Below are 20,933 nucleotides of genomic sequence, written 5' to 3' on the forward strand. Positions count from 1 at the left end.
AAAAAAGCCACATCTATCCAACATGAAAATAAATAAATAATTTTGCCATATAGGAATTCTTAATTTTCTAAAATATTAAAATAATTAAATTGCTTCAATTTTAGCTCCTAAGTTTTAGCCATATGTTTCTGACTCCGATTATAAAATCAAAACATTAAAACTTTGGTATGTTATTTTTCTGTGGTATTAGAGATTGAACACAGTCATGCTCTATCTCTGAGTTATACCACTAGCCCTTTTAATTATCTATTTTAATTTCTTTTAAAATATTTTTTTAGTTGTTGATGAACCTTTATTTTATTTATTTATATATGAGACTCGAACCCAGTGCCTCACATGGGCTAAGCAGACACTCTATCACTGAGCTACAACCCTAGCCCCATCACTAGCCCTTTTTAGATTTTGAAATAGGGTCTCACTAAATTGCTCAAGCTGGCCTTGAACTTGTGATCCTCCTGCCTCAGTTTCCCAAGCAGCTGGGAAGACAGGTATGTGCTACCATGCCTGGCTAGTACCTTTATTTATTTGGGGTTCTAGGGATTAAACCCAGGGTGCTTAACCACTGAGTCACATCCCCAGCCCCCTTTTTTTTGCATGTGTGGTTACTGGGGATTGAACTCAGCTGCATTTATCCACTAAGCCACATCCACAGCCCCATTTTGTATTTTATTTAGAGACAGGGTCTCACTGAGTTGCTTAGCAACCCTCTGTTGCTAAGGCTGGCTTTGAACTTTTGATCCTTCTGCCTTAGCCTCCTGAGCTGCTGGGATTACAGGCATGCACCACCATCCCTGGCAGCCTTTTACATATATATATGTATGTGTATACACACACACACAATATATATATATATATATATATATATAAAATTTTGAGACTGAGTCTTGCTAAGTTGCTTAGGGACTTGCTAAGTTTCTGAGGCTGGCTTTGAACTTGTGATCCTTCTGCCTCAGCTTCCTGAGCCACTGAGATCACAGGTGTGCACCATTTTGCCCAGCATGGCTAGTACTATTATTTAAAAAATTTTTATATCTAAATTTTTTATCCTTTGGGTTACCCTAACATAAACATGAAGTACAGATCTAGCATCAAGTGGTGAATTGTCCATTTTTCTACCACTGACACAAAAGATCACTTTTCTTTATAAACTAAATTCTACATATTATTAACATTTGGAGGTAGGCAGGTGGGCTGATCAGCAAGAACAGCTGATCTTGTTCAGATGGAAAAGGAAGACAGTAGGCAAAGCAGAACTGGAATTGCATAACCTTCTTTTCACTCAGGCTGACCCAGTGAGTGCATGTATGGCTGCTGTCACAATATTCTCCTAACAGAGCTACTGGAGGGTTCCTAACTGCCAACCCCAACCACACAGAAACCAACAGTTGAGAGAAAATGCTTTTTAATATAAAACAGGGTTTGAGCACAAAAATACTATGCATAACCAGAAACCATTATTCTACTAATAAGGACATTATTATTTTATTTAAGAATACAGGAATTATGTTATTAAGGAATGGCAAGAGGGAAAAAATCTTTAAAGTCCTATTCAATTTACTTTGTTAGGGAAAAAGATGTTTATTTGGCTCTGGTCACAGTTCCATCATGTCTACTTTCTTTGTAAGTTCTGCTTCAATGGTATCCTAAAGAAAGAAAGAAAGAATATAAATAAGAATATAAGATTGATGCTATAACTTCTACTGTATTTAAAGTAGGGGAAGCAGGCTGGGGTTGTAGCTCAGTGGTAGAGTGCTCGCCTAGCATGAATGAGGCACTGGGTTCGATCCTTAGCACCACAAATATATGAAAATAAAAGATATTGCGTCCACCTAAAACTAAAAAAATATATATTTAAAAAAAAAAGTAGGGGAAGCAAAAAAAAATTAAAACAAATTTTTGAAAAATATCATTATATCAAATATGCTTTGAGATATTCCCAGTCCCTTACCTTTACATTTCCCTTCTCCCTCCCGGCCTCCCTGCCCTAGTCTTCAGATTCCTTCCCCACCTGAAGTGGGGAAGAAGGTTTTAGAGAGATGGGTTAGTGTAGCGGTATGTGTCTAGATTCTTCAGACCTTTATCCCCAGAGCAGCATTCCTCAGCAGTGCCTCTCACATAACCTCTTCTCCATCTCATTGCACTTTCCTCACTGCTTCTCATTTGGCCTAAATGGGCCAATTAGTTTCTGCAATTATCTTTCTCCCTCCAATGCATCTTATAACTGGTTACAGAACGGTCTTCCTAAAGCATTGGCCTGATCAAAAAACACATTTTTTTTGTTTTGTTTTTGATACTGGGGATTGAACCCAGGGGCTCTTTATCACTGAGCTATATCCCCAGCTGTTTCTTTTCGGTTTTTTTTTTTTTTTTTTTTTTTTTGAGACAGGGTCTTACTAGGTTGCTGAAGCTGGCCTGTGTGATCATCCTGCCTCAGCCTTCCATGTAGCTGGGCTTACATGCACACACCACCATACTAGGCTAAAAAGCACAGTTTTATAATCATTTTTCTTGAACTTAAAATACAAGGAAACAGCTGAGTGTGGTGTCACCCACCTGTAATCCCAATGGGTTGCTGAGACAAGAGGATCGTGAGTTCAAAGCCAGCCTCAGCAACATAGAGGTGCTAAGTAACTCAGTAAGACCCTGTCTCTAAATAACATACCAAAAAAAAAAAAAAGGACTGGGATGTGGCTCAGTGGTTGAGTGCCCCTGAGTTCAATTCCTAGTACCCCACCCACTTAAAAAAAAAAAAAAACCCAAGGAAACAAAAAGTAACTTTTACTGTCCCCTACAGCTTCCTCTTTATATTTAGGATACTTTACATCCCAATCCAATGAACCTTTTTTTTGTTTGTTTGTTTTTGGTAGTGCAGATTGAACCCAGGGGTGCTTAACCAGAGGAGCCCATCTCTAGCCCTTTTTATTTTTGATTTTGAGACAAGGTTTCACTGGGTTGCTAAGTCCCCACTAAGTTGCTGAGGCTGGCTTTGAACTTTTGATCTTCCTGCCTCAGCATCCAAAGTCACTGGGATTGCAGGCGTGTGCCAGGCTTCTAACCCTATTTTAAGTTGTACACTCCTAAGCAGCTGGACCTCATCACTGGCCACCGTTTTCAATTCTTATGTCTTTGGTGGTACTACATCAACCAGTCTTCTTCCCCCCCCCCTTTTTTTTTTTTTTTGGTGGTGCTTTTGCTAATTCTTTTTGCCAAATACTCTGTATTTCTGAATCCTTCTTATCCACTAGGAAGATCTTCATAAAACTTTAAAAAACATAAAATGTGGGCTGGGGTTGTGGCTCAGTGGTACAGTGCTTGCCTAGTATGTGTGAGGCACTGGGTTCAATTCCCAGCACCACATAAAAAAATAAATAAAGATATTATTTCCATCTATAGCTAAAAATATTAAAAAATAAAATTCCACTATGTATATATATTTTAAATATTTCTTTTTAGTTGTAAATGGACATAATCTTTATTTTTATTATTTATTTTTATGTGGTGCTGAGGGCCTCACACCTGCAAGGCAAGCACTCTATCACTGAGCTACAGCCCCACTCTGTATATTTTTATGGAAATGAATACACACATATACACACCAAAAAAAAATATATATATATATATATATATATCTATATATGAATAGATGCTTGGGAATGACACAGCAACTTTGGGACTACAGTTTACCTAGGAAGAGGAAAGGAAGGAGTACGAAAGGGAGTTTAGCTATACTGGCATTTGTTTTATTTCTTTTTAAGAAATTTTAAGAAAAAAAGTGGGAAGTACTTACTAATTCTCTTTTTGCTTCTTCAATTTTCACTTGAGCAAGTGATGGATTCTTTTAAAGGAAAATAAAATGAGGAAAGGTTATAATGCTTCAATTTAGATGGTGGGGTGGTAAGTGGGGCGCAGGCAGAACGTACAATTCCTTCCAAAAAGCAGAAGAAATATTCAACATGCAGACAACCCTGAAATTCACCAATGACTCTAAATCCTTAAGTATAAACCCTCTATTATCATGACCATACAGTGCCTTTTTTTTTTCATGTAAAAAAAATTTTTTTTCATTAAAACTGGAAAAGGCACCATGAAAGTCCTAACTCTGGGCTGGGGATGTGGCTCAAGCGGTAGCGCGCTCGCCTGGCATGCGTGCGGCCCGGGTTCGATCCTCAGCACCACATACCAACAAAGATGTTGTGTCCGCCGAGAACTAAAAAATAAATATTAAAAATTCTCTCTCTCACTCTCTCTTTAAAAAAAAAAAAAAAAGTCCTAACTCCAGCTGTCCATCTGAAGTAGCACACCATGGAAACAGTGCCACGTGGCAGGCACTCTGGGCACACAGCTCCCTATCATGGCTCCAAGGCCAAGCAATCAAGCAGGAAGAAGCTCCCATCTCAATTTGAGGCCCCAATATTACAGAGTTAAGCACCTAGGATCAATTATAGCAGGTGCCACCTTGTGCCTAGCTCTACAAAGCAGGGAGCAGCAGGACTTGGTACCCATATGTCACACTTTGGCTCTTAAAGTCTAGATGCAGTTTCAGCAAGAAGTCTTTTATCCCACTCCAGGTTCAGGGGGCCTGACCTCACTACCTTGATTTGACTCACTCATTCCCATCTCAGGGCTCTGTGCTTTTCTCTCTGCCGGGATCCCCCTCCCTAGATGTTCACGTGATCCACTCCTAATTCCTGAGGCCCTGGCTCACATGCACTCTGCCGACCTTTCTAGACCATTTCATCTATACTAGCCTATGAGCACTCTATCACGTTACTATTTTTTATAGTACTTTTACTAACTAAAACTTTTTCTGTTTATTTGTTCTTTGCTTGTTTTGTTTTTTCAACTAGAACATTGGTTCTATGGAATCAGAGACCTTATTTTTCTTTTCAGTGCTAAATATTCAGGACCTTGAGAAAAGCCTAGCACACAGAAGTTCATGAAAATAGCAGTTAAACTGAATTTCCTCACTAGGAAACCCTGCCCTAGGCTGGAAGGGCCCATAGATCAGGAATATAGGATAGAGAAGTTCTACCAGAGGGCCAAGAGAGCAGCTATGGCCCAGCCTGACCCATCGGGCTCATTTTAATAAGTCACTCACTGCTCATTCAGTGACTGCCTTCACTTAAAGGCTTAGAGGTGTCTGGCTGGTAGGAATTAAGGCCCTGGTCTGAGTTAATTCTCAAAGTTTTGGGGCATAGCCTCTTTTTTGCCAGAAGAGGGCTTTTTGGCCACCAGTCCTTTGTCATCCTTGCTGTTCTTGAGCAGGGCTTTGCTCTTTGGAGGGACGGAGAAGGTGAAAGAGCTCTTGTTGGAATGGAGTGGGAAGATACCAACATCTCCATCAGAGGAGTTCTTGGACACCTGCAGATACCGTTTCCCTGGCCCAGTTACCAGTTTCCTGTCCTGCAAGATCAGGACACTGTCTGCTTCTTGGCTTGTGGTGGCTAAGCCAAATATGGATGCTGTCTGCAGTTCCTTGTCATCATCCTCCTTCCGGGAGTGAGTGACCAGTGTCACATGGCAGCTGTTGTCTGTTGCAAACTTCCGAAAGGCCCCAAGGATGTAGTCTTGAACTGCAATTCTGTCTGTAGACAGCTATTCGTGACCCATCATGAACTGCAAGTTGTTGATGACCACATGACAAATATCACAGACATAGACCACATGTTGCATTGTGTCTATTATTCTCTTGCCTGTGAAAAGTCATGAAATAGAGGGGCAGGTCCTCAAAGCAGATGGCCCACTCTTCGTATTTGTCCAGTTGTTCTTCCAGCTGCCCCATGGCAAACTGGGTCAGTAAGATTTGGGCTAGTCTCACATGGATGATCTCAAAGCTACCCCATAGTGTTTACCACCTGGTTACACAAGTCCAGGGCATACTAACTAATAAATGTCATCTTTCCATTGCCTGTTGGCCCTGTAAAGACTCTCATCTTACCTTCGGTGCTCCTTTAAGAGATAATTAAAGTCTGGGAAGTGGTTCTAGCAGATACCAGCTGCTTGCTCTACATTTGACAGTTCTCCTAGCATCTCTTCCTGAAACTTCCAGAAGGACACAATAGATTTGTGCCAGGGAGGCAGGGCAGTATGAAGAATACGAGAAATTTAAGCCTTAACTCATGGCCTTGAGGGATGGGGCTATTAGTCTCCAGGATGCACCAAGGAGCAACACATGGGGTTCAGTTTTCAGGCAAACACTTGGCAGTTTCCCAGGACTAAAGATTATCCCCTAGCCAGAAGAGGACCTGTCAGAACTGTTCAAGGTAAGGTAGTAAGGCAGAGGGTAAGAAGACAGTTCCTTTGGGGAGAGTAAGGGCAGGAAGTCCCATAGACTAGTTCAAGCCCAGGCTGTCCAGCTCATGACTGGACAGGACCATCGAAACATCTTGATAGCTGATTGGTGGTACCAACAGGTCATGGGAGGCACCAGGCCAGGGAATAGTGATCTTCATACAGTGCATTCCATCTCCCTGGCCTTCATATAGTGCATTCCATCTCCCTTGGCCTCCCAGAAGCTTCAGGCCTTGTAATTCTAAATCCTGAGGGTAGAACCAAGGAAAGACCAGGCTGCAAGCAGGTCAGACACTCACTTTGGTAAGGCCAAACATCACAAGAGCCATCTGGGCTTTCACTGTGTCAGGAAGCTCCCAGAGGGGTATTGCTTGGTCCCAGATACTCCAAGCCTCCTTACTATCCTTAGCTTCTGGGGCCTCACCTCCCCTCTGGCCCCAACTCTCGTCCCTCAATGCTGGCCTGGAAGTCTTCCCAGCTCCCCTCTGCTTAGCTCCAGGCATTCAGAGAAGGCAGCCTGTGGTCCTGTTAATGAAGAGACTGAAGGAAGTGACAACACCAGTCTGATCTTTGAACTCTGACAACCCCATAAAGGGGCTTGGTGCTCAAAGGCAACCGTAGCCATCTTGTAAGAGGATTTCACATGCCTGCAAATATTGATGGATTTTGGTTGTAGCTACAGGGAACACTGGTACCTCTAAGACTGGGAGACCTTCCTTCCTGTACTTGCAACAAGGAGAACCTGGGACAAACTTCAGGGTAAACCCCTCCAACTCATCCACTCCCCATGCAGGGGCAGCAAGATCAGAGGGGATATGCACCTCAGAGGAGGACACATATTCCTAGCGGAGTAGGAAGTCAATATTGAAAAGCCTTAAATGCCTGGTTTGGGTGCCTTCATTAGGACAAACCCTAAGGAACACTCTACAGCGGTCATTGTAGTTGACTTCTGTCTCCCATAAAACTTGTCATAAACACCCCCCTGAATCTTCCTCACCCTTTTTACATTGCCACTTCATATCTCTGCTCATCTACATGACCCTTTCACCTCTGTGTCCCTCTATAAAGGCTCCCCTACCTCTAGGGTCCTTAACAGTTTCTCTCTCCCACCACTTCACCTCTGTGACCCCTCCACATAGTCCTTGCTGCTATGGTTTCTCTGTATCTTTCCTCACCTCTACCTCACCTCCACGCACTGTGTTCATCTCTACAGTCAGTCACCTGCATCCTTTTTGTGGTCCCTCTGTTCTAGGACCCAAGAGGAAACCCTCTTCATAGCTCCTTTCCCTTTGGAGGGATCCTCCACACAGCTAGGGAGCTACTCTATGACTCCTGCCAGTCAGAACCCCGGAGAACATGCCCCTTTCCACCCTCCCTGTGTCTTTCCTCCACTGTTTCTAAGAGGCCCACGGTCCGGCCCCTGGCCAGACATCACAACCCTCATCTCTCCCCTTTTGCCAACAACATGGGTCATCTGCAGGTGCCACTAGTGGTAACCTCAAAAGTAAAACTCCCCATTCACTGCCTTTGAAGAATGTTAAAGAAAAGCACTTAATACACACACACACACACATACACACACTTACCGGCATTAAATCTAAATAAGACTCCAACTTTTTCTTCAAAGGTACAGTCTGTCGTTTTAGTTCTGCCAATTTCTGAGAGTGAAATAACACAGTCACAGTGAAACCCAGGTATTCACATTGCAAATAAATACTGCCCGCCCGTTTCTATTTACTTATTTATCTGGTACTGGGGATTGAACCCTTGGTGTTCTACCACTGAACTCTATATCCGTTCTTTTTTTTTTTTTCCATATAGAAATAGGGTCTTGCTAAATTGGTGAGGCTAGCCTCAAATTGTCATCTTCCTGTCTCAGCCTCCCAAGTACCTGGGATTATTAGGCCTATACCATCACTCCTGGCAAAACTGCCCTTTTCTGAAATAAAACATTAACATTGGGATATTCTATTTATTTGTTTTGTGGTGATGGACATCAAACCCAGGACCTTGTACATGTTAAGCAAGTACTCTATAACTGAGCCACACCTCCAGTCTAAGGATATTTTAAATAAAGTTACCAAATAGCTTGGAATAGATAAACTCACTTCCAATGGAAACGATACTTATAAGATGCTTAATATAGGAAAGTTCTACTCTACTCCCATTTATTAAGAATAGGACTTTAGTATGCTGCCTAGAAACACAAAAGAATGTAAGTAAGAAAAATCATAATGTAAAGGAACAACTAGAGTCTCAAATACATATTTATGAGTTGTCAACTTTAGATTCCAAGGAATTGGGCATAGTAACTCAGGCCTGTAATCCCACCCCCTCAGGAGGCTAAGGTAAGAGGTTTACAAAGTTAAAGGTCATCTGAACAAGTTAGAAAAAGTCTGACTCGAAATTTTAAAAATTTTGAAGAAGACTTAGGGGTCAGCAGTATAATACTTGCTATAAATGTGGAAGCCCAGGGGTTCAATCCTCAGTACCACACACACATAAAACGCTATGAGCTGGGCCTGCTAACACATCTATAATCCCAGCTACTCAGAAGGTTGAGGCAGGACTGACGGACTCCAAGAGTTCAATAGCAGCCTGAGCAACATGTCTTAAAAATAAGTAAATAATATAAAGTAAATAAATAAATGATGTGGTTTGAATGATCTCTCCAAAACTTATGTTGAAATCTAACTGCCATTATAACAATATCAAGAGGTGGAAACTTTAGAAGTAATTAGGCCATGCTCATGTGAGGGAATAAAGTCATTATGACAGGAGTGCGTTCCCGATGAGAAGGATGAGCTCAGCTGATTTCTCTGACTCCTGCTGGCTTGTCCTTCTGCCATCTTATGACACAGTAGAAGGCCTTCACCAGAGGTTGCCCTCTCTGATCTTACATTTCTTAGCCCCTAGGTAAGTTTCTATTACTTATAAATTACCCAGTCTGTGGCATTCTGTTACAGCAGCAGACTAAGACAATAAACTCACCTCTGACAGTGCTAGTAGTGACTGATGAGACAGGGATGCATCCATGCCCCTAGCTGAAAGCTGTTCCTACAGTTACAAAAGAAGGTATTTGGTAAGAAAATTATTTTGAAAGTGACCATCATGGAGTATTTTTAATACATAATACAGTGAAGAGGAGCTATACATCACAGATGAAAAATTATACATGCATCTGAGTCTTCTATGTTACACGTAAATCTTTTCCACAGTGATAACTGTGACAAAATGGATATAGGGTTTAAGGGCCTGTGAGATTCAGGGTTTGAATGCCTGACTTTGAATCTGGATCTGCTGGTAAGTAATTATGCAACGTTGGGCAAGTTACCTCTCTTCTCTGTATTTCCCTCATCCATAAAAACTGACTAATAATATTGCCTAGTTGTAAGGCTGAAGGTCAAAGAGAGCTAGCTATATTTGGTTCTTCACACAAACCTCTGCAGCTTTGATTCCAAATCTGAACTCCTCTGACTTGGCTTTTAGGAAGTCCATGTTCTGAAGACGATTGTCAACTTTGGCCCTTTCAGTAGACAGATGCAGTTCTGCCTTCTTGAGATCCCTTTTTTAAAAGCAAAATTAAAAGCATTTTTTCTCCTCACCCTCAATGAAATAATTATTAAAACAAACAAACAAAAACTTTTTGGATTCAATACTGGCTTAGCCAATAATAGATAGCCTACTTGCTAGATCCTCTACCATAAATCTTATGTCCCAGACTACCATACATTTTTTCAGGTCACTTTCCTCACCATGCCGCCATCTGGGATTTTTTTGCAGAGAATACAAAATAATTTTAAGATTAACTTATATTAATTATTCTTGGAGATAGTAAATCTGCTACTCAAGAAAATGACTGAATAGCTGGTATGGTGTTACATGCTACTGAGTGGCTGAGGCAGGAGGAGTGAAAGTTTGGGGCCACATCAAAAACCTAAGGAGACTCTGTCTCCTAAAATAAAAATAAAAAAGGGCCAGGGATTTGTTTCAGTGGGAGAGTGCCCCTGAGTTCAATCCCTAGTAACATAGATATACACAAAGAAAAAGAGAAAAAGTGACAATAAATCCTAAAGTTGATATTGTGTTCTGGGACCTCAGGCCCAGTGGGGGGAGGGCAGATCTCCACTCCCCACAGGCTGCTCCTAAGTGTTCTTTTGTCAGGGGATGCTGGTCTGGTTCCTGTAAAGAGGCGTACTCCCTTTAGTTTCAGGCTCAAATTCTTGTCACCAATCTTTCTCCCATGACTACTGGACAATTCTGGTTTTACCCACTTTTTTTGTGGGGAGGATAATCAAAATCTTAGAATCAAATGAACTCAGTTACATTTCCATTTCTAATCCTTTATCTTGTTGCTTAATCTTTTTTTTAAAAAAATTCTGTCAATGCATCTTTTATTTTATTTATTTATTTATATGCAGTGCTGAGGATTGAACCCAGGGCCTCACACATGCCAGGCAAGCGCTCTACCACTGAGCCACTACTCCAGCCCTTGTTGCTTGACAGTAAAAATCTGTCTACAGTTCATATTGGACAGTTATGATAGTTGCTTACCAAATGTTCTCTAGAACCCAGAAAACTGTCATCCAGAAATTAACAATGTAGATTTCCAAACTAAGAACCCTGGCAAAGAAGCTAACCCTATGTGCCAAGGTTACTGGGGCCAGTGTACCCCCTTCTCTGGACCTGGATCATCACTCAATATTTTAACTATTACACTGAAAGCAGAGGATCATTAAAACAAAAAAAATGCATGCGCGTACACACACACACACACACACACACAACACACACACACATCCTAAAGCCCATTTGAAACATAAGGTTCCAAAGGTCTCTATACTAAATGTGACAATGACACAGTGTTTTGCATGAATTGTCAATATTTGAGTACTCTTATATACTACCAATTACTTCTGTGTTTATATAATCTCTATCACTGGCCCAAATCTCTTGGGCAAAAAGGACCTAAAGAAGGACCACAGCATCAAAAAGGAATATCAGGGTTATAGTAAAAAAGCTCAGCAAAATACAAGGTAACTTTAAGTTTTATGTTAGTTTATATATTTCAAACAAAACAAAACAAAAACACATACAGTTAGATGTGGTGGCGTAAGCCTGTTATCCCAGTGATTTAGGAGACTGAGGCAGGAAGATTGAAAGTTCAATGACAGCCTGGGAAACTTAGCAAGAGCCTGTCTCAAAATAAATAATATTTTAAAAAGGGCTGGGATATAGCTCAGTGGTAAAGCATCCCAGGGTTCAATATGCAGTACTGAAAGGAAAAAAAAAATGATAAAATCCACATTATTTCTAAAACAAAAAACAAAGGTAATAAATTATATAAAGTAAAAGGTAAACATTTGTACTTGACCATTCCCCACCTCCATTAAAGTCATTTTCTACAAAAAAAAAAAAAAAATGTTTTATGGACCCCATTTTCTTATGTAGTTTTTTTGGTCCTGGAGAAGCAGTACACTTCACCATTGAGTTATATCCTCAGCCCTTTTTATTTTTGATTTTGAGACAGCGTCTTGCTAAGTTGCTTAGGGCCTCAATAAACTGCTGAGGCTGGCTTTGAACTTGAGATCCTCCTACCTCAGCCTCCAGAGTTGTATATTAAAGGCATGTTCCAAAAGGTCTGGCTTCTCATGTAGTTTTGAAAATCATACCTACTGTCAAAACTAAGTCTCATAATGTTGTTACGTCTTTATAATCAAAATTGTCAACACATTCAACTCAATTACTTACTCTTGTAGACATTTTTCTAATACTAAAGTTGCAGTTAGATTTTTTTCAAGTTTTCCCAATTCAAGCTTTATCTCTTCATTTTTGGATTTGGTACGAAAAAGATCAGAGGTCAAATCATTCACTGCAGGGATAAAACTAAAAGAAGAATTTGGTTACATACCTGAGTTGAAGACAATAATGATAAGTATTTATTATTAAAAATGATCTTATCTCTATGTAGGTTCTGATATAATCAAATTGTTTCATATGTTTATGCATTTTTTTGCAAGCTATTTCCATTGCTAGAATGACCTTCTTCAGGTGGCAAAATTCCATTTCTCTTTTAAAACTGCTGTTCAGCCTACATGTTCTTATACCGAAAATGCTGCTCTGAGTATATAGAAATTCCAAGCTTTTATATTGGTAATTAAACAGAACAATTGTGTAGTTCTCTGATTATGATAAATTATAATGGTAGTCCTAGCTAAGAAATGACCACCAGTGATAGTCAGATGAACTTTGGAGACTGGGTTAGGATCCCAATTTGCTGTTTACTAGTTTGGAGAAACTATTAGCCCACTCCTCCCAAGTCTCAGTTTCCTCTTAAGGTTCTTGAAGAATCATGTATAGGTATATATATAAAGGCAACTGTCACAAAGAATGAAGGTCTCTATCCTACTTTACTCAATAGAATGATAGATACATGATCAAGATTTACCATACTGGGGCTGGGGATGTAACTCAGTGGTAAAGCGCTTACATAGCATGTGTGAGGCCTTGGGTTGCTGTACAGATAAAACAAAATTTACCATGCCTGACCAGATAATTTAGCCTTGTGACAGCTTTTCTTAGTGTTTACAGGGAACAATGTGATACCCAATCCTTCTCCAAATACATGTGAGCCCACCTTCACAACCTAATCCTAAAAGAAGAAAGCACCCAAAATTAACCAGTATCAAATTCATCTTAACTAATCTTACTTACTAGAAAAAATAAGGAGTTAATTAAAATGGCTTTTGTATTTATTGTTAATTTTCTATACAGAATTACCTTGAGAAACAAAAAGTCTATGGGTCAAGACGTTACAAAATGACTACAAAAATTAAAACTGTCATAATTACCTTGCTAGTGAGGTGTCCTTTGTTTCAAGGGCCACTGCACTGTCAACCAAAGCATTCAGATACCTGGAACCAGTGCTAGACAGATTGGCAGGGGAAAAATTCACACTCTCCATGAGAAGGTCTTGAAGATGCTTAGCTGAAAGATAATTTCATGATGACTAAGATATTTTGTCTTTATTATTTTCTTAAACCTTTAACATCTATATTATAGTACAAGTCGTACCATCCAATCTACCCACTTAAAGTATACAACTTGATGGATTTTAGTATATTGAATTGTATACCTGTCAACATATCTATTCTAGAACATTTTTGTCACCCCCTAAAATAAACCACGTATCCCTTAGTCACAACTTTTCAATCTCCTAAGCCACAAATCCCTAGCAGCCACTTTATGTCTCTATTCATCTGTTTATTTTGGACATTTCATATAAATGGTATCATAAAATATGTGGTCCTTTGTGACAGCATAATGGTTTCAAGGTTCATTCATGTTACAGCATGTTCATTCTCTTTTGTGGCTGAATAATGTTCCAACATACAGAGAGAATACTCTCTGTTGTATGAACAGATCACATTTTGTTCATCCATTCATTCTTTCATGGACCTTTGAAAAAATGAAAAATTCTGCTGTAAATATGGATATATATGGTTTTTTTAGTTTTATTGATTTTATTTTTTTAAATACATGACTGCAGAATGCATTACAGTTCTTATTTCACATATAGAGTACAATGATTTATAGGTTTTGATATGAACATACATGTCCATATTTTTTGGTATATACCTTAGAGTTAAATTATTGGTTGTAAGGTAACTCTGTGTTTAGCCATCTGGGGAATTACTGGAATGCATTCCTAAATGACCATGCTTTTACATTCTCATCAGAAATAAATGAGGTTTCCAAACTCTCCACATCTTCCCCAAATGTTATTATCTTTTTGATTACAGCTGTCCTATTGGGTACTAGATAGCATTGTAGTTTTGATTTGTATTCCTCAGTGGTTATTGATGCTGCTTATTAGCCATTTGTAAATCTTCTTGGAAGAAATGTCTAGTCATATTCCTTTTGCATTTTAAAAATGTGTCACTTGTCCTATTATTAAATCAGAAAAGTTCTTTATATGTTGTAGGTCTAACTACATGTGTTTCAGATATATGATTTACAATTTTTTTTTTCCCATTCTGTCAACTATCTTTTTTTCATTCTTTCTCTCTCTCGCTTTCTCTCTTTTTTGGAGGGGTGGGGATTTAACCAAGGGGTGTTCTACCAGCCCTTTTCTATTTTTATTTTGAGACAGGAACTCACTAAGTTGCTAATGCTGGCCTTGTATTTGTAATTCTCCTGCTTTAGTCTCTGGAGTCATTGGGATTATAGGTATGCACCCCTTGCCCAGCTTGAGTTAATCCTTATGAATGGCATGAGGTAGGCTCCAACTTAATTCTTATACATGTGGCCATCCAGTTGTCCCAGCACCATTTGTGGAAAAGACTATTCTTTCCTTTATTGAATTATACTGTCATCCTTACTCAAAAACAATTGACCAAGAGATGATTTCCATCAAGAATCATGAACTGTTGCTGGCCTGTTTTCCAGTGAAAATTATAAAAAACAAACAACCACTAAGACTCTGGAAATAGTCCTAAAAAAGACTAAGCAAAAGAAAAAGCATCTACTCAAGAAAATATCTACGCAAACTCAGTAAAGAAGGTCAAGACTACTCCCTCTCTCCTCCCTTCTAGTTTAATGAGGTGGAGACTCCATTGGGGACTGCTGCAGTCAAGAGCACAGGGCTCCCTTTGCTCCTAACTCCTAGCTTCAGGGCTTTCTTTCTAGTGGGAGCAGGACTACAACATTTTGAATCTTGTTGTAGCCACTGTTGCTAAGACCAAGTCCCAGATGACTTGTGGCATAGTAGTTCAATCTTGGATGAGGTATAATGAGAATACTAGGGCCCCAGTGGCTCCTGCAGCAGCTAGTGAGGCAGAGATTCCATTCATGAGAGGCAAGGCAAGATGACCTAAGACTGCCACACTTCCCCCACCATTCAGCATCCACAGTAGAGGTGCCACTCAGAGAGAAGCTTGCCATTGCTCTACTCCCAGACCCACAGCCCTGGCTCAGAGGTTTTGCTTGGATGGAGGGGTTGCTGGGAGAAGCAAGTCATAAAATGATAGTTCACCATCTCTTCCTAAAAGAACTAACTTCATTTGCAACAGAGCATGGAGAAGTTCAAGCCGAAGTGCATTCTCAAAAATGGCAGAAACTGCAGTAAAAGGCAATTGGGAGCACAGTCAGGCCAGTGAGTTTATAGAAGAGAACAAAGGAATAATATATCTAGGAGCCATGCTGGAGTTAGAACAACTATCCAATGGACCACAAAAACTATTCCTACGCCAAGTATTTAGTAGTGGCGATGTACCAATAAATTTTTTCCAGAGAAACAGAATTACTAGGCTTTACTAGGATATATGTAGGAAAGCTAGCAGCAGGCTTCTGATGGTGTAATACAAAGGCAGACTGTCTTCCTCAGGGAATTCTGGTTTTGCTCATAAGGCATTTCACTGATTGGATGAGGTCCAACCAAAATAACTCCTTAAAAAAATTTAAAAAAAATAAATTCAAAAAAAGATAATATGCTGTCCATAGGGTGATTATGAGAATAAAATATACATGAAAAGCAAAAAAAAAAAGAGTGAAACTCCTGTACATACGGGCAGCTGATCGTAGATGTCAACATCTATAAATTATCCTCATGGTTGTACCTCTTAATTATTCTATAGATTGTGTTGTATGCATTCCCACTACTGTGAAATCTCTCAGTGACAAACTGACAGAGGTATTCCTTTTTTCCCTTTGTGATATCCCTGAGTTATAGAACATTTCATGTTTTAGGATAACTGGCATTTATCTACTTTTTTTTTGTACTTCTTGTGGAAGCTAATGTTCAATCTTTCAAAGTACTCCCAGCAGCACCAGACATATAGAAACTATTCTGAATAATTAAAAATAAATAAATATTTACAGTTATTTGCAAAACAGAAAAAAAAACTATTCCTTTGAAGGAGTAAGAATTTGATTAGTTTGTACAGCAACTTATGCCTTGGGGCATTGTTGAAAACAACTGTCAGCTATCAATTTGTGGAATTTCACAGCTGGATGGTCAGTGTGAGAAAGGAACAGAGCCCCACCAAAACTACCATCATCCAAGGGTGACTGGGCATATTGAAGCACATGTGTCCTTGAGGAGCATCATCAGAAGCTTAACACTGTTGAAGGTAATGAGACTTCACTAAAACAATCCAGCCAGCCACTGAACAAATTAAAAAAAAATAAATAACAATAACAGGAAGGGAAAGGGAGAATAGAACCCAGCATTGCTAATATATTATCTAAAATGTCTAGTTTCCAACAAAAACTATGAGTGTGGAGGATGGGGATGTATGTAGCTCAGTGGTAGAGTCTTTGCCTAGCATGTGTGAGGCCCTGGGTTCAAACCCCAGCACTGCCAAAAGACAACAACAATAACAAAAACAAAACAAAACAAAACAACAACAAAAAAAAAACAATGAAGGATAGAAAGAACATGAACATATGACCCATAAACTGAAGGAAGGAAAAAAAAAGTAAGCAAAGGTCAGGCATGGTGGCACATGCATGTAATCTCACTGACTTGGGAGGCTGACACAGGAAGACCACAAGTTCAGGGCCACCCTCAGTAACTTAGTGAGACTCTAAGCAACTTAGAAAGATTCTGTCTCAAAATAAAAAAATAAAAAGGGCTAAATATATGTCTCAGTGGTAAAGTACCTTTGGATTCAATCCCTCATACCAAAAAAAAAAAAAAAAAAGCAAGCAACAGAAACTGCCTGGGAGTCATTACACTTATCAGGAGACCTCAAAATCTCCAAAATAAGCAAGTTCACAGAACTAAATGACGCCAATTTAAAAAGTAAAGAAAGGTCAGGTGACAATGTTGGATCAAATAGAGAGCATCAACAAAGAGCTAAAATGGTTATTTTTTTTTAAAGAACTAAATAGAAACTTGGAATTAATGAGTATAATAATTGAACCAAAAAAATTCGCTAGAGGGGGCTGGGTATGTATGTCAGTGGTGAAGTGATTGCCCAGCATATGTGAGGTCCTGGGTCTGATCCCCAACAATACCAAAAAATTTAAAAATAAATCACCAGAGAGGATTAACATTGGATTGAACATAGTAGAAGGAAAAAAAATGAATGAATTTGCCAGGTATATGCCTGTAATCCTAGGGATTCAGGAGACATAGGCAGGAGGATCACAAATTTGAGGCCAGCCTGGGTAACTTAGTAAGTCCCTGTCTCAAAAAAATTAAAAAATAAATAAAAAGAGTTGGATATGTAGCCCAGTGGTAGAATGTTCCTGGGCTCAATCCCCATTACTAGAAAAATAAAAAAATAAAAAAAATAAAAAGAAAGTGGAAAAAATGTAATAAGAAATAATACCTAAAAATTTATCACATTTACTAAAAAAAGAATAACTTATACAATCAGGAAGCCCAACAAAGAGATTCACAAATAGACATCAGAATAAAATGTTGACGTAAAACACAAGCAGAAAAATCTTAAAAGAAACAAAAGAAAAGCTACTTGTTACTTACAAGAAAACCTTACGATAGACTAACAGCCAACAACAGGGACCATACATGGGAAAACATAATGCAAAGTGCTCAAGAAAATAACTGTCAACCAAGTATCCCACATCTAGCAAAACTACTTTATGAAAATGAAGGCAAGAGCCTGGGGTCTATCTCAGTGGTGGAGCACTTGCTTAGTGTGCATGAGGCTCTGGTTTTAATCCCTAGGACCACAAAACAGTGTCACTCTGGCCAGGCGCGGTGGTACATGCCTGCAATCTCAGTGGCTCAGGAGGATCAGGAATTCAAAGCCAGCCTCAGCAACAGCAAGGTGCTAAGCAACTCAGTGAGACCCTGTCTCTAAGTAAAATACAAAATAAGGCTGGGGGCTGGGGATGTGGCTCCGTGGTCAAGTGCCTCTGAGTTCAATCTCCGAACCCCCAAAATATGTCACTCCGAAAGGTTTAAGGTCAGAAAAATAACCCTACTTTGAAAATTCTTAAAGTTTTAGTTATAGGCTATAGACAAAAAGAAGGCTCCTACAAAATGAGATTATCCTGGACTCAAAGCCCTTCTTCTATGTTGTATTTTAATAACTACAAAAATAATTATTTAAAAATAGAACAATTTTAGAAGAACGTGTACAGAAGAATCTGAATCCAAAGCAGCAGTACATGGGAGCAATGGAATTGTTCTGTATCCTGATTGTGGGGGTGGTTCTAGACTCTATGTATGTTAAGACAGTACACCAAAACAAAGACTCACGCTAAATGTTAATTTAATTTTATATTTTTGGTATTGGGGATTGAATCCAGGGGTACTTTATCACTAAGTTACATCCCTAGCTTTTTAAGATTATTTTGTTTTGTTTTACTTATTTATGTGGTGCTGAGGATCGATCCCAGTGCCTCACGTGTGCAAGGCAATTGTTCCAATTGCTCTACCACTGAGCCACAATCCTAGCCCTGCTTTTTTTTATTTTTTAAGACAGCATCTCCCTAAATTGCTTAGGGCCTTGAACTTGTGATCCTCCTGCCCCAGTCTACTGAGTCTCTGGGATTACAAAATCAACTATGTTAACTTTAGTAAGAAAAATTGGAAGAAAGTACACGTGCAATAGAACTAAGTATATGCACTATGTTCAAAACCTATCTAACAGTGCCATCTACTTGGTTAAATATAGGGTAAATGTAAGTTTCATTTCCTTTCTCTTTGGTATAGTTCCATATCTAAAAAGACTTTTATTAATCTTTAGTGGTTTATATTATGAAAAAATGAGTATCTGGAATGTACTTTTTCATTTATTGTTTGTTTTTTTGGGGGGGTGAGGTACCAGGGATTTGACTCAGGGGCACTCAACCACTGAGTCACATCCCCAGTCCTATTTTGTATTTTATTTAGAGACAGGGTTGCTTAAACACTGAGTTGCTTAATGAATTACTTTTGCTGAAGTTGGCTTTGAACTTGGGATCCTCCTGTTTCAGCCTCCCAAGCCCCTGGGATTACAAGTGTGTGCTCTCGTGCCCAGCTGTACTTTTTCATGTAACACATCCAACAGAAAATTCTAATGTGATTCCCTGATACATAGTCATAAGGTGATATGTCTAAGTTTCCCACTTCATGGCTGCCATCTCAGGTGTCCTAAAAGTTCCTATGACTAAGGCATGGGGGCTGGAAATAGACTAAACAAATGTTTAAGGAAAAAAATACAAGGCATCTTATATATGAGGCTTATACTTTTAGACTCTTATTTTTTTAGGGCTTACCTATTTTTCTATTAGAGTACCAATAGAACATTTACTACAATAAAATTTGTGATTTGGAAAGTTAACACTGGAACAATATAACAGTGGAAGACAACTCTGCATAAAATAAAGGAGCAAAACAAGTATATACTAATCTCGAATACTTTCGTGTTATAAAAAATTTGGTTACTTCTATTATCTCATTCATAATTCTAGACTTACTCTCACCTTCAGATTCATATTCGCTTGCTTTCTGTTTCAAGTCCTCTATTACCAGGTGGACGTCCCTGTCCCGGACCTTGTTGCGTTCTGAAAGGTGATATAAAATCTCTGTGGTCCGTGGGTTCACCTCATACTGTGGAATAGGATGATCTCCAAATATTTTTTTTAACCACGCAGCGACCTAACCATTAAAAGGAGGCAAATATTAAAAGCCTTGATTGCTGTAATGGCACGACTATGACAAAGAAGTACTCAAAAGCAAACTAAACGCTAAGCCTATTCCGGCATCCTACTTCACATCCTAATTTGTCTTTAGGGGGATATATTAGATGGCAGGATACAAAAAGCAAGCAAGCACAATGACTCGGGCTGGGGCAGGTGGATCACAACTTTGAGGTCAGCCTCAGGAATTTAGTGAGGCTCTGTCTCAAAAGAAAAATAAAAAGTTCTTAGGATGTAGTTCAGGGAAAAGTGTCCTTGGGTTCAATCCCCAGTGGGGGCTGGGGGAGAGTCCAAATGACCAGATAAAAATTCATGCCGCCTCACTTTGAAAACCTTAAAGCTTGGTACGCGGTGCAAATGCACGAGTATACACACGCAGGGTCTGAAAACAAGCCTTTGCCCACACACCATAAACCCCGCAGTGTCAGGAGAACCAAGGGTCGGGATGCAGCTCTAGAGGAAAAACTCTAGTAGGAAGCAGCAAAGAACCGCAAGGCTTGGCTGGAAGGTGGGTTTGGGCTCAGAAGTCGCACTCCAGTCCTCCCGGAGGGGGTTTGAGAGGTGGCTGGATCCCAGCAAAAGGGAAGGCCGGAGAAAGGAAACGCCTTTCCAAGGGGTCTCAACAGACTAGTGCTCGCAGATCGGGAAGGCGGTTTAGAGTTTGGGAGAGAAAAAGTAGACAGGGCGTGCACAGGACATCCGTCGGCGGCGTGCATGTGTCAAAGATGAAGTTTCCAGGAAACCGCAAAATCCCGCTCCCGTCCCATCACCTGGGCTTCTTTTTCCTCCCTCGCCTCCATCACAGCAGATCCCGCCACTTCACGCGCCACTCCTCGCGGGAGAAACGCTCCCTCCGAGGGCCCCGCTCACACGCTGTTGTCCCCGCCCCTCATCAGAGCGAGGATTTCTGGGAGTTGTGGTTTTTATTCCGACTCCAAGCCGCGGAGTCCTTGGACTAGGCTGGTCAGGGCTTCACCTCTGCAGCC

The 20,933-nt window shown here is 39.8% G+C and overlaps 1 protein-coding gene and 1 pseudogene across 1 annotated transcript; both read right to left on the bottom strand.

Annotated features, from left to right (window-relative positions):
* Window positions 1–1,406: 1,406 nt before the first annotated feature.
* Window positions 1,407–20,824, bottom strand: Haus1 (HAUS augmin like complex subunit 1). Its single transcript, XM_077792319.1, has 9 exons — window positions 20,718–20,824; window positions 19,732–19,906; window positions 13,143–13,278; window positions 12,043–12,177; window positions 9,733–9,856; window positions 9,283–9,348; window positions 7,878–7,949; window positions 3,788–3,835; window positions 1,407–1,643 (listed from the first exon to the last, which is right to left on the bottom strand). Exons 1-9 carry the CDS (start codon window positions 20,745–20,747, stop codon window positions 1,593–1,595), a joined length of 837 nt encoding a protein of 278 aa, XP_077648445.1. The 5' UTR covers window positions 20,748–20,824; the 3' UTR covers window positions 1,407–1,592.
* Window positions 5,173–6,049, bottom strand: LOC113200918 (twinkle mtDNA helicase pseudogene; annotated as a pseudogene).
* Window positions 20,825–20,933: the final 109 nt, after the last annotated feature.

Source organism: Urocitellus parryii, chromosome 13 (genome assembly GCF_045843805.1).
Source record: "Urocitellus parryii isolate mUroPar1 chromosome 13, mUroPar1.hap1, whole genome shotgun sequence".
In the NCBI taxonomy this organism is placed as follows: domain Eukaryota; kingdom Metazoa; phylum Chordata; class Mammalia; order Rodentia; family Sciuridae; genus Urocitellus; species Urocitellus parryii.